The 13,654-nt window shown below is 40.2% G+C and overlaps 1 protein-coding gene across 5 annotated transcripts in view; it reads right to left on the bottom strand.

Annotated features, from left to right (window-relative positions):
- The window catches only part of ptpro (protein tyrosine phosphatase receptor type O), a 161,635-nt gene continuing 147,981 nt past the window's right edge, over positions 1-13,654 (bottom strand). For all 5 annotated transcript variants that reach the window (XM_059987594.1, XM_059987593.1, XM_059987595.1 and 2 more), the window contains 6 exons: positions 11,203-11,337; positions 8,941-9,090; positions 7,682-7,836; positions 4,826-4,961; positions 4,215-4,335; positions 1-3,878 (listed from right to left, as the gene is read on the bottom strand). In XM_059987594.1, coding sequence (XP_059843577.1) covers positions 4,225-4,335; positions 4,826-4,961; positions 7,682-7,836; positions 8,941-9,090; positions 11,203-11,337 — 687 coding nt within the window. In that variant the 3' untranslated portion in view covers positions 1-3,878; positions 4,215-4,224. The remainder of the gene's footprint in view (positions 3,879-4,214; positions 4,336-4,825; positions 4,962-7,681; positions 7,837-8,940; positions 9,091-11,202; positions 11,338-13,654) is intronic.

The following is a 13,654-nucleotide window of genomic DNA, read 5'->3' as shown; positions in this document are numbered from 1 at the left end:
TGCAAATTAGTGATTTATTATCACTGAGATGTTGTATCAATTGGTGCATTCCAAGTACAGGTACAATTCAAGGCTGAAAAATCTACACTACAGCAAGCCACCAAAAAAATTGGGAAACAATATAATACAAATATTTAGTGTATAAATATGATTTATTACCAATGGTATAAAAGTGAGAAATGATTGAACAAGTGTTACACCTTTTCACAAATCTGCATTTATACCCAGCACATTAGAAAGCTGTATGTATATTTCTGGTAAGACTGCCTTTCTTATTTTAGCTTTAAGTATTTAGTAAATACTTGTTATTTTGATAATATGTTTCTCTAATAAGTCCCAGGTATGCAGGTGTGAACGAATTACTCCTTTTCCCTCAATGAAAACTTAAACAACGCAAAGTTTGTGTGGGCAGGGCACTGTTTGGCAATAATTCAACCAAAAGTTGGGCAGAGTTTATTTGGAATTTAAACATTTGCCTTAGTTTAACAGTTCCTAATGTGTTTAAAAGGTCAGCTAGAAACATTACCTATTTCTCACTCCACAAATGATGCCAGATCTGTTGAGCATTTGCCACCTTTTATTTTCTGTTCAGATCTCCTTTTTTTTGCATAACTTCTTGGACTCTAACCCTCAGGGTTTAAGGCAAGTAATTTCTTATGATGTAATACCCAATGATTTGTAATGTGTGATAAGTTTGATTTTACTAACAAGTTCCTTAGCCCTTTTTATGAGTTTTAATTTATTTCAAAGATGCTGCTAATCATTTCTTTAAAATAGTCCAGGAAAAGTACAGGTACTTAACCCACAACTTGTATCTTCATGGTTGTAGTTTGAGATAGCAAGCAGATGCTCAGAGTAAACTTTATGCTTGGCTCTCCTGGCAATGATTTTGTTTTTGGGTTGGGGTGGAATGTAAATTTTCAGTCACAAATTCCTAGCTGAAATCATTTTTTAAATACCTGAGGGGTTGAGGGGTGGAATCGCATCTTTTGATTCTGAGATACATCCTGCGGATGCGCTGGGACACATCATCAGTGACGTAACCTGGGGTTGTCGGGTGTTTTGGGTCTTTCAACATCATACACCCACCCCCAGGCAACCCAGCCGGGGTTGATCAGACCCCAGTTTGTGTTCCAGCAGCGTTGACCCACGGATCACCCCTCCTGATCCACGGCCATCTGGAGGCTCTCTCAGCAGCTGCTGTGATGGTCCTGATTGCTTTCCTCTTGCCAGCCCCAGTGATGCCAAAACTCTGCAGTGAGCAACCGGCCAAACCCCTGCACCCTACTTCGATGGGCTTGTAGCGAGCCTTCCAGCCTTGCCTCCAGCACTGCTCCACCAGCTCCTGGTACTTGGCCCGCTTCCACTCATTTGCGCCGTGAATGCGGTCCTCCCAGGGAACCGTCAACTCGATGAGGACAACCTGCTTCGAGGACACTGAAGAAAGGACCACATCCGGCCTCAGTGAAATTGTTGCTATTTGGTTGGGAAACTTCAGCTGCCTCTCCAGGTCAACTTGAAGCAGCCAATCTGCTGCGGCGCTAAGCAGGCCCGATGACGATGCTGGTCTGGGTTGACGTAGGGGGTGTGCTCCAGCTCTGACAAAGGAGATGTTCCTCCTCTGACCACTCTGTTTATTGGTGATCATGGCCATTGCAATGCTCTCTGCCACTGCCCCAGCACCAGAGGTAGCGACCTTCCCCCAAGGCTTTAGGGCAGCTGCTGAGGATGTGCTCCAATGATCCTCTTCCTGGACAGAGAGGACATGCTGGTGTATTGCTCTTGCCCCAGATATGGAGGTTTGCAGGGCTTGGCAAGACATCATAGACAGCCTGGATTATAAATTTAATGCGCTGGGGTTCTGCCTGCCAGATGTCAGACCAGGAGATTTTCCACACCGGAGCACCTTCCCTACTTCTCCATCCTTCCTGCTGCTGCATGCTCACCATCCCTCTATTCCTCTCCTCTACAACGCCAGCCCGCACCTCCTCCAAGACTAGTTGACGTCTGTCCTTGCCTTTGGCCTTGTCATAGCAAGGTTGTGAATTGGAGCCCAGCCCCGCTCACCCAGTTGACAGTGTCCACACCAGAGCCCTGTGTCTCAGCCGGGACTCTGCTACCACCAGCCCTTCCTGTGCCTTCCATTTCCCGCCTATCAGTACCTGGATACCAGCTGCTGCCACTTTAGGGTCCTTGGAATCCCTGTACTGCAGCACCTTTCTTGTGTGGGAAACCCTGAACTCCTCGTCCAGGCTGCTGAAGGGAAGTTGCAGCTTATTGCACCTTCTGTACAGGGCTGTGCCGCTCAGACTGCGAGGTAGGCCCAGCCACCTTTAAAGGTAGTTACTGATCTTTCTCTCCAGTAACTCCACAGTTGTCACAGGCACCTTGTATACCAGAAGCGGCCATAGGATTCCGGGTAGGATGCCACGCTGGCAAATCCAGGCTTTGAACCTTCCAGGTAAGCCTGACTTGTCCACCATGGTGAACCAGCTCTCTAGCTCCTTGGAAGTTGATCGGACAGCAGCTGCATCTCTGAGGCTACAGTCGAAGACATTCCCCAAGCTCTTGACTGGCTTCTCCATGATGGATGGAATTGTAGCGCCACCCAAGGTAAAACGAAACTTGTCCACCACTTTGCCCTTCTTCAACACCGTGAACCTGGATTGAAGCTGATCCTTGCAGTGAGCTTATCCAGGCCCTGGAGGATCCACCTGCTGCCAGGAACTGATGTTGTTGTGACAACGAGGTCATCCATAAAGGCTCTGATCGGGGGCTGCCGAACCCCAGACTTGGTCAGCGGGCCTCTACACTCTGTCCCAGCTGCCTTGGCTATCATATTCCCCATAAGAGCAAAGAGAATAACGGAGATTGTGCACCCAGTTATAATCCCCTTCTCCAGCCTATGCCAGCCTGATCTCATAGCACCAGAAGTGACTCTCAGTCTGAAGTTCCCATAGTAGTTCATGATGAGGTCCTTGACCTTTCTGGGAACATGGTGTTGGTCCAGTGTAAACTCCACCAGTTTGTTGGGTATAGACCCATACGCATTGGATTTTTATGGTAGGATTAAGTACCTGTACTTTTCCAGGACTAGTTTTACCCAATGTGTATGCCCATACACGCTTTTATTTATTTATTTTTTGCTCTTGGCGTCCTGAAAAACAAGGAGCTCCAATTGTACATGCACACACCTTGTGACTTTTCACCTCTTCTTTTAGTGCCAGGAAATTTTGAGTGTGCTAAAATTACAATTAGTCATTTTTGCAATTAAATCTGCCACATGAAAATGAATTTTACTCATCTGCGACACAACAAAAACTGCCAGACACATTAATGCATTACACAACATCAATATTAAACAGCCTGTGCATTTTTGAAGAATATTTATTAGATCTGCCAAGAATGACAAATCTTCCTATTCCCAGCTCTACCTTCAATGCAAATGTTTTCTATTGTACTTGTACAATCTTTAAATGTCATCTTCATTAATCCCTCGCAGTTCAGTGTATTATTTAAAATCCTTTTTTTTTTGGTTTGTAAAAAAATGGCTAGACGATTCCAGGAAATGGAGTTTTAGTGGAGATCTTGTGCAGTCACGGAACAAGAGCAGTGAGATGCAATATGCTTCATTCTTCCTTTCCTTCCTCATGCAGATGTCACTTGTACCTACTTTAAACCTTTCCAAATGAGTTTGGTCCCACACTGAATTTTCATTGGTGGAAACAGTCCAAAGACACTACAGGTACTTTAAGGCATTGTTCCAGAGCATTTGTTTTCACGTTTAATCTTTCCCTTGCTAGGAGTCATCCTCTGGTCAAATCAAAGCACAGGATATCCAAAACTCAGGAAAAGAACTGTACTGTAAGGTTTTGTATCTGAAACACAATGAAAACTGCATGATGAAGTAGGTTGACATTATAAGTACTAAAAGCTTTAACCTCAGGGAGCTAACTATTAAATGTCTTCAATTTAGAAATTCCTTATTACTAGTGAACTATCTAATTTGTTATGCAATTATAAAGATTTGTTTAAAAACATTTTTGCATCTGATATAATTTTGAGTGTCCTTCAGAGAAACAAGCACTTTTACAGGATTTTTTTTAATGTTCAATCTTATTTGCATTGAGTTATTGTGGGAGAAAATAAGAGTTGAACAGTCTTAGCACACTGTCATTTAACCATCAACTATTACAATAGCAAAGCGTTCTCACCCTGCAAGTCTCATAACTGGGATGGTCTAGAATTCTCATAAATCACATCACTACTATTGTACTGTTGCTTTCTCTTTTTCCACATCAGCTGCACACAACGGTGAATGAAAACATACTGCTCCTAGAAAAAACACAAGATAGATTACCCAAAAAAAAATGTGGAGCACAGGAGCGTAGAGTAATGTACATTTTTTCTCAGTATCACAATTTGCTTAGAATTCTTTACACTTGAGCAAATTTTCGGGTGTGATTTTTCTTTTTGGGGAACTCCCCAGATTATTTCACATTTCTCCTTTGCCTATCAAAATTACTTTTGTAACATCCTGTTATTCTGCTGTTGCCTACTCCTGTATCTCAGAAACAAGCATTTGACTTAGCTGGACATTTCAGTGTACATGGTGTATGGAATGTTAGATAAGAATTTCCAAAAGCAATTATGCATCGGTAACAGTACATTTAATAATACACAGGATAAAATGACAATTCACAAATAATTTTGTAATTATACTTTTTCCAACGAAATTGTGCTTTTTTTTACCCAAATAAACAAATGGTTCCACTGCTGTCTTACCATATTGATTGCACGCTGATATCAAAACTCTGTCACTTACCTCTGTCTGAACCATTGATGTTCTGTAAGTTCGCATCTCAGCCACCAGGCCCAGAATATCTACGTACTCGTGCTCTTGAATGTGCTGCATAAGGCGATCGAGAGCTATAAAGGTTCCCGTTCTTCCCACTCCAGCACTAAACACATCAAAAGTACATGAGAGCTGGTTTTGTCTGGAAGTATTCAACTAGACATTGAGTAATCATGGGTAATTGCTGCTCTGGCTTCAGGCAATACACTTGTTCTCAATTCAATGTGTCTGTAAAAATACCATGCATTTCTTGAAATTACATAATGTGGAAGAGTTTGTTAATTGTAGGAATACAGTACGTACTGATTGACTGGAGAGGATGCAGTAGCTTAATAAAGGACTCTTCCTGTAACCATGCAGAGTTATGGCATGGAAACAGCCCTTCAGCATACCGAGTCTGTATTAACCCTCAACCACTCTTTCAAACTAATCCCACAATAATCCTTTTTAATGAAAATGCTAGCACCAGTGCAGCTCAAAGTGTTCATCTCTGTACAATGGCAATATTGTTTCAGATAATATCTTGAGTGGTATTCAGATTTGCGTGGGAATTTTGATAGTTCATGACACTTTACTCTAGAAGAAATGATAGAAACTAGATATCATGAATGAGTAAATGAGAATTTCTGTTTAATCAAGTTGTAATGCTCTAATTACTGTCACTAGTTTCAGCATAATGCCTTTAAATCCCTTTAATTTGCCTTTCTTTTTTAAAAAAAGTCCTTTCCTTTCTGATCACTGTTTAGTGTACACTACTTTGTTTAGCCTTGGATAATCTTGGATGTTGATTAAGTAATATTAGCATAACTGGACAGCGGCTATACTTTATTAGGAGTTTGAAATGATTTGGCATGTCAACAAATATACTCAAAAACTTCTACAATTATACCATGGAGAGCATTCTGACAGGCTGCATCACTGTCTGGTATGGAGGGGCTACAGCACAGGACCGAAAGAGGCTGCAGAAGGTTGTAAATCTACTCAGCTCTGTCTTGGGCACTAGCCTACAAAGCACCCAGGACATCTTTAGGGAGCGGGGTCTCAGAAAGGCAGCGTCCATTATTAAAGACCTTCAGCACCCAGGGCATGCACTTTTCTCACTGTTACCATCAGGTAGGAGATACAGAAGCCTGAAGGCACACACTCAGTGATTCAGGAACAGCTTCTTCCCCTCTGCCATCTGATTCCTGAGTGGACTTTGAAGCTTTGGACACTACCTCACTTTTTAAAATATACAGTATTTCTGTTTCTGCACATTAAAAAAAATCTATTCAATAAAAGTAATTAATTTACTTATTTATCATTATGTTTTATTTTATTTATTTTTTCCTCTCTCTGCTAAATTATATATTGCATTGAACTGCTGCTGCTAAGTTAACAAATTTCATGTCACATACTGGTGATAGTAAACCTGATTCTGAATCTGTTTCTGACTGTGACAGCCCCTCCTACAGAGCTGTTCCACTGAATTTCAGCTCTAGACCACCCTAACAATAATGATTTGGACGTGTAGCCTTTTCAGTGATCAGAATCTAAGAATGCAAACAACCATCTAAACCTTTAAATACTGATCAACACTGACAGAATATTAGACTCAGGGATAAAGATGTATAGGTTTAGAAACAAATGCTTGCATGTATCAGGTTTAAATGCACATTTCCCTTGTTATCTACTGAGGTTTGCATGAGCTGTAGTTAGTTGTTCCCCTTCAAGTATATGGAGCTTCAAATTTCTATAACATACTGTTGAATTAATTCTGGTCTTCTGTCTCTTTATCCTGTACGAACTAACCTGATAGGATCAGTAATAATAAATCTTCTAAAATCCATCACTGCTAACCCATTCCCTTCCACCCCTTTGCAAAGGTGTATTCCTAAGAATGGAACAGGACTTTGAATATAAATGGAGTTGGGGGGCGGGGGGGGGGGTGAGATATGGTTAACAAAGTTTTGAAGAAGTTAATTTCAGGAACAGAAATTGCGCAGAATAAAGAATGTGTTCAGCTAATTAACTGTCCACCTTTTTACATCTGAAATAGATAAATATCTAAAACAAGTACATTTTTCTTTACATTATAAGAGAATATGCTGAGCAGATGGGCAATATAATTAAGTTGCATTCTTTGTTCAGAAAGCTGGCATTTGAATGGAGCTGAATTAGTACTTTGAATATTAGAAAATCCCATTTTGAATTACTGTTCGCTGCTTTGGAGTTGGAACATCAAGTTACAGCTGTATAAGACATTAATGAGACCATACTTGGAATACCAAGAGCAGTTCTGGTTACTTAGCTAAAGGAAGGATGTGATTAAGCTGGAAAGGCGCAGAAAAGTTTCATAAGAAAGTTACTGAGGTTAGAGAGCTTGATTTACTAGGTAGACTGGGTCTTATTTTTTCCTGGAATGTATGAAGTTTTACAGAGGTTTTACAAATCATGCAATGCATAAATAAGGCATATGATCACTTTCCTGCTCCCTCCCCAAGGTAGGAAGGCCTACAACTATAGGGATCCTGATGGGCTGCTTTTCCCCCATACGAGGGGATGGTGGGTATATATGGAATGAGCTGCCAGAAGAAGTGGTGGAGGTAGAAACAATCAAACAGCCAGCTTGGTTAGCATGGACTAGTTGGGCCACAGGGTCTGCTTACCTGCAGTATAATTCTCCACATGGCAAAGGAAGTGATCACTGTAAAGTTGGTTTTGTTTTTCAAGTAATCTGAGACATTTGGGTACAGTAAATAAAGCATGTGTTGTACTAATTTTGAATAATCAGTGAAGATGATTCAGTCCAATAGAACATGATCATAATAAAAAGGACACACTTACCTGCAATGAACAATTATAGGTCCCGGTTTCTCCACTGTTTGCTGCCGAACCAACTGGACAAAATGTAAGATGGTCTCGGCTGCATCCGCTGTGGGGACACCATGATCAGGCCACGCCATGTAATTATAGTGAACCACTTTCCGAACCTCATCTGCCTAAACAGAAGGCACATTGGAGGACACCCATTAAACAACAACATCAGTCCAATCTAAACAAGCAGAATAAACTGCACTCAGAATCAGCATCCACCTCCCTTTCTATGCTTCCACGGTGTTCCAGATGCAGGTGGAATGGCAGTGACATTCATGAAGAACGTGTGTGTGCTGCCACCTACTGGGAGAATGTAATGAGTCCTGATTCTCAATACCAAATCGCAAACTTTAAACAAATGGAGATGCTGGAATTTACATGTTTTGCTCTAAGAACCTACATGACAATATATCGCAGAGTTTGTATCAATGAGAAGTTCCCAAAGGATAAGTCATCATGAAATTTAATGGAGAACTTGTCTGCTGGGAAATAGATTCTAAGTGCAAGAACTAAAGGTGTTACATAACAGTACCTTGGGCCAATATTCTGCTATCCAATTATTCAGAAATCCCAAAGGTAGCAAATGCTATGCTCCTTTCAACTTACCTGGATCACTTCACTGGACGTATCTTATTGTATATGATTTTGTATTATAATTATGAAAAGGTGAACTATAAGTATACTAAGATATTAATAGAAATGACATCCATAAGATCTGCTTAACTGGCTCCAATAAGGTCCAGTATAAGTAGCAAATAGAAGTATTATATTAAGTATAAAAATGGTACCAATCCAGTCCTAAGGCCTTGAAGTAGTTAGATTATTGGAGTTTGATTGTTCTTCAATAGAAACCACAATCAGTGAGGAGTTTTCTTCAAGCTCCCAAAGTGAGAGAGACTACATTCCAGAAGTCTTTATGAGCTACTCCCATAAACTAAGGGTAATCTTCTCTATTTCTTGCTTTAGATGGATGAACTGATTGTTACAGGGGTTTTGTTGTAAGGGACACCAGATGTTCTCATTAATCCAGTATCCAAACTGCAGTATGTAAATACAGAACAAGTTTTAAAGGTTGGAGTTTTTTCCACTTCCATCTCCATGAAATTGCTTAAACCCTGCCAGCAGAGGAAGAACTAATCACTTGCTTGAAAAAGTGACCTCTCACTGTTTCCCTCACATTCTCGGAAGAAAGGAAGGATTTACAGGAAAACTGATACTGGATAGCTTACGTAGCTGACATTGAATTCTCTTATGATCCACTCAGACTGAAGACTATCTTCTGATTCGTCAGGCTGCTCAGATTCAAAAACCATTTCAACGGTGATGTCTCCATAACTGACAGGCTGTTTGTTAAATGGCCAATAATGGTCACATTTTATCTATAAAACACAAATTATTAATGTTACATTTCCATAGTGAATATAACTGCCATTAGCCGATTGTTACTTTCTAAATTTGTTCCAAGTGAATTAAATGTATTTCAAATACTACATAAAATTTGTAAACACAAATATATTTCTCTTGTATTTGTACTGAAAGATTTAAAATTGCACTAGATCGGGGCATGATTTAGAGGTGTTAATGGACATAGAATGAACACAGGCCCTCAGACCACAGAGATGGCAAGCAGGATCTAGTATAGATTAGGGAACAGACATGAAAGCTTAAGAATTAATTACAGTGCTTATAAAAAGTATTCATTTCCCCTGGCCCCCTAAGTTTTCATGTTTTATTGTTTTACAACATTGAATCACAGTGGATGTAATTTGACTTTTTTGACACTGATCAACAGAAAAAGACTCTTTCATGTCAAAGTGAAAACAGATCTCTACAAAGTGATCTAAATTAATTACAAATATAAAACCAAAATAATTGATTGCATAAATATTCACACCCTTTAACGTGACAGACCAAATCATCACTGGTTCAGAATATTGGTTTTAGATGTCACATAATTCGTCAAATGGAGATCACCTGTGTGCAGTCACAGTGTTTCAATTGGTTATGGTAAAAATACACCTGCGTCTGTAAGGTCCAACTGCTGGTGAGTCAGGATTCTGGCAAAAATTACACCGTGAAGACAAAAACAAAACAACAACTCCAAGCAGCTGTGCAAAAAGGTTATTGAAAAGCACAAGTCAGGAGATGGATGCAATTAAATTTCCAAGTCACTAAATACCCTTGGAGTACAATTAAGTCAATCATAAAGAAATGTAAAGAATATGGTACAGCCATAAATCTGCCTAGACCAGGCCAACCTCAAAAACTGAGTAACCATGCAAGAAGGGGATGAGTGAGAAAGGCCACCCAAGAGACCTATGACAACTCCAGAGGAGTTATGAGCTTCAGTGGCTGAGATGGGAGAGACTGTGTATATAACTGCTGCCCAGGTGCTTCACAAGTTACAGCCTTATGAGAGAGTGGCTAAGAGAAAGCCACTGTTGGAAAAAAAACTCATGAAATCTTGGCTAGAGTTTGCCAGAAGACATGTGGGAGACTCTGAAGTCAGCTTGAAGAAGGTTCTAAGCTCTGACAAAACCAAAATTGAGCTTTCTGACCATCAGACTAAACGCTATGTTTGGACTAAGCCAAACACCACACATCATCAAAAACACACCATCCCTACCATGAAACATCTGGTGGCTGCATCACGCTGTGGGGATGCTTCACTGCAGCAGGTCCCGGAAGGCTTGTGAAGTAGAGGGTCAGATGAATACAGTAAAATACAGGGAAATCCTGGAGGAAAACCTGATGCAGTCTGCAAGAGAACTGCGATTTGGGAGAAGATTTGTTTTCCAGCAAGACGATGACCCCCAAGCGTAAAGCCAAAGCAACACAGGAATGGCTTAAAAACAAAGTTAATGTCCTGGAGTGGCCCAGTCAGAGTCCAGACCTCAATCCCATTGAGAATTTGTGGCTGGACTTGAAAAGGACTGTTCACTCACGATCCCCATGCAATCTGACAGAACTTAAGCAGTTTTGTAAAGAAGAATGGAGAAAAATTACAATGTCCAGCTGTGAAAAGCTGGTAGAGACCTATCCACACAGACTCAAGGCTGTAATTGCAGCTAAAGGTGCATCTACTAAATACTGATTTGAAAGGGGTAAGTAAGTTATTATGCAATCAATTATTTTGTGTTTAATAATTGTCATAAATTTAGACCAATTTGTTTTTACTTTGACACAAAAGAGTCTTTTCTGTTGATCAGTGTCAAAGAAGTCAAATTAAATGCACTGTGATTCAATGTTGTAAAACAATAAAACATGAAAACTTCCAAGGTGGATGAATACTTTTTATAGGCAGATTTTCAGGAATACTCTTTTTGTGTTAGGAGTATGATAGTCCTAGGGCTAAGTATTGTGATTTGAATATCCATTTGTAGATACATACAGCTTTGCTGTGCAATTTCTATCACCAGCATAAACATGATTACTGGTAGACTGTACGATTGTGATACAATTATTTGATGCTTTGTTCAACAGGAACTTACCCGCCTCCTCTCATTACACTGTGTAAGCATAACAATGATGCCCGATTTCTGTTGAATTACCATCTTCCAAAAATCATTTCTTGTCTCTGCCAAGGGTCCTTGTGTTGCAATATACTCCCGGGTAGAATTAAAACCCTGAGGAAAGAGAATGATACCTATCCTGTCTGTCCAAAATTATTATGAACATTACAATGATTGTCACTGAAGTTGTTTCTCATTTCACTAATCATAAAAGTCGGCCCTTCCACTTCATGAAATTTATTTTTTCCCCATTTTTTTTCACCCACTCTTGAGACAATTATCTCCCTTAGTCATGCTTTAGTTGTCAGAATATTTCAAACTTGACCTTCTGCTGACTAGTTATAACAGTCTTAATCTTCCAGTCCAAATACTCAGATACAAATGTTATTGTACTATAAAAGATTTATGCTTGGGCTACATCAGGCTGACTGATCTGTTGAAAGACCACCACCAGGTTCTCAGCACTATCAGAAGCTTACCTCTCTCTCGCATTATGTATGACTCCTTGAACAACCAAAATTCCTATCTTCATTTTCAAAATTCCTGGAGTTTTCCCTTAAATCCCTGTTGCTGCTCCTTAAGATGTTCCTGCAAAACCTAATTCTCACACCAAGCTTTGTTCACCTGACTTAATATGACTTTATAAATAATCAGTAGGCTGTTTTTACAGACATTTAAGTTAATGTTGTCCATTAGTCAGAAAAGCACAAAAAATAGTCGATATAGTAAATTTGCATCTAGAGTATTTGTAATGAATGGCATCAAAAGTATGTGAGACTGATTAAAATAAATGCTAAAAGTGTGGAGAAGAAACTATTTCTGGTGCTCATTGGACAAAATGTATGCACATCAAACTTCTGCATTTAATAATATTATAGGAGCCCCTATGTATATAGGGGTGTCCATAGTCGAGCATTCTTAATTCTGGCCTGTCTGTATTTGTATTGCTTCAGACTGTGCTTGATAAAACTCCTGTGAGGCACTTAATGACATTTTAGGTGCTAAGTAACTTCATGTTGTTACAGTTAGCCACAGTGTGGCAAACTGCGAAAGGGAAAAATCTCTCATCATTCCTCTCCTGAGCATGGACGTGTGGTTTTTGGAGGAGGGCATTTGGTTAATATACTCAAGGCCAAACAGTCTACCACTGCAGTACAGATTACAATGAAAATCCAGTGATTTTAATAACATATCAAAAGGAACATGAATAAGCCATCTGGCTCATCCCTGCCTTACATTAAGATCAAGGCTGATTTGGTTGTGGACTAAGCTCCACCTGCCTGCCTTCTACCCCCACCCCCCGTCATCTTTAATTCCCCTACTATATACAAAAAATCTAAGTATCAGAATATTTTATGTGGTGGCCTCAACTGCTGCCACGGACAGAGAGTTCCACAGATCCACTGCTCTCTGGGGAAAAAGCGGTACTCCTCATCTCCATCCTAAACCTACTCCTCTGTATCTTCCCTTGTCCCCTTGTTCTAGTCTCATCTACCAGAGGAAACAAATTTCCTGCCTATATCTTATCTCTTTCTTCATTTTACATGTTTCTATAAGATCCGTTCTCATTCTTCTGAATTCCAGTGAGTATAACTCCATCTCCAGAATCAACCTGCTGAACCTCTGTACTGCCTCGAAGATCAGAACTGGTTGAAGCACTCCAAGTGTAGTCTCACTGGTACCCTGTGCAGTTGCTCCATGTCGTCCCTGTAGTAATGAAGGCCAACACTGCATTTGCCACCTTGAAAACCTGTAAACTAACCTTTAGCAATTCGTGCACAAGTGCACCCACATCCCTCTGCACAACAGCAGGCTGAAGTCTTTCACCATTTAAATAATAACCTGATCTTACTCTGTACAATTTGGTTTTCCACTCAGTTTAGTGTCATCAGCAAACTTAAATATGCAACACTTGGTCTCCTCTTCCATGAAAACTGTGAACAGCCCTGACCTCTCTGGCACTTTACTTACTGATTATTAACCAGAGAAACACCAATTTATCCTCTCTTTCCCTTCTATTGCTTAAGCAATCCTCTATCCATGCTAATGCATTAACCCCAACAATGCATCTTATGGATAAGTCTTTTATGTGGCACCTTATCATGCACCTTCTAGAGATCCCAGTATACAGCATTCACCTGTTCCCCTCTATCCACTGTCTTCAAAGAACTCCCATAAGGTTGTCAAACAGAACCTGCCCTTCCGGAATCCATGCTGTGCCTGCCTGATGGGACTGCTTCTATGCAGGTATCTCATTATTCCATCCTTAACGATAACGTCAAGCATCTTCCCAGCTACCCAAATGCTACCAGCCCTTTGCCTACATCATTTTGTAAACAGCGGCATGACAAATACTGTCCTCCAGGATCTTCCCACAGTCCAAATGCAAACTCTTAATCTAAATTATCTTTTATAATGAATCATTTGGAAA

The sequence above is a fragment of the Hypanus sabinus genome, chromosome 13, assembly GCF_030144855.1.
Source record: "Hypanus sabinus isolate sHypSab1 chromosome 13, sHypSab1.hap1, whole genome shotgun sequence".
NCBI classification, from domain to species: domain Eukaryota; kingdom Metazoa; phylum Chordata; class Chondrichthyes; order Myliobatiformes; family Dasyatidae; genus Hypanus; species Hypanus sabinus.
Note: the sequence above shows the minus strand (reverse complement) of the source record. Positions and strands in the feature narration are given on the sequence as shown.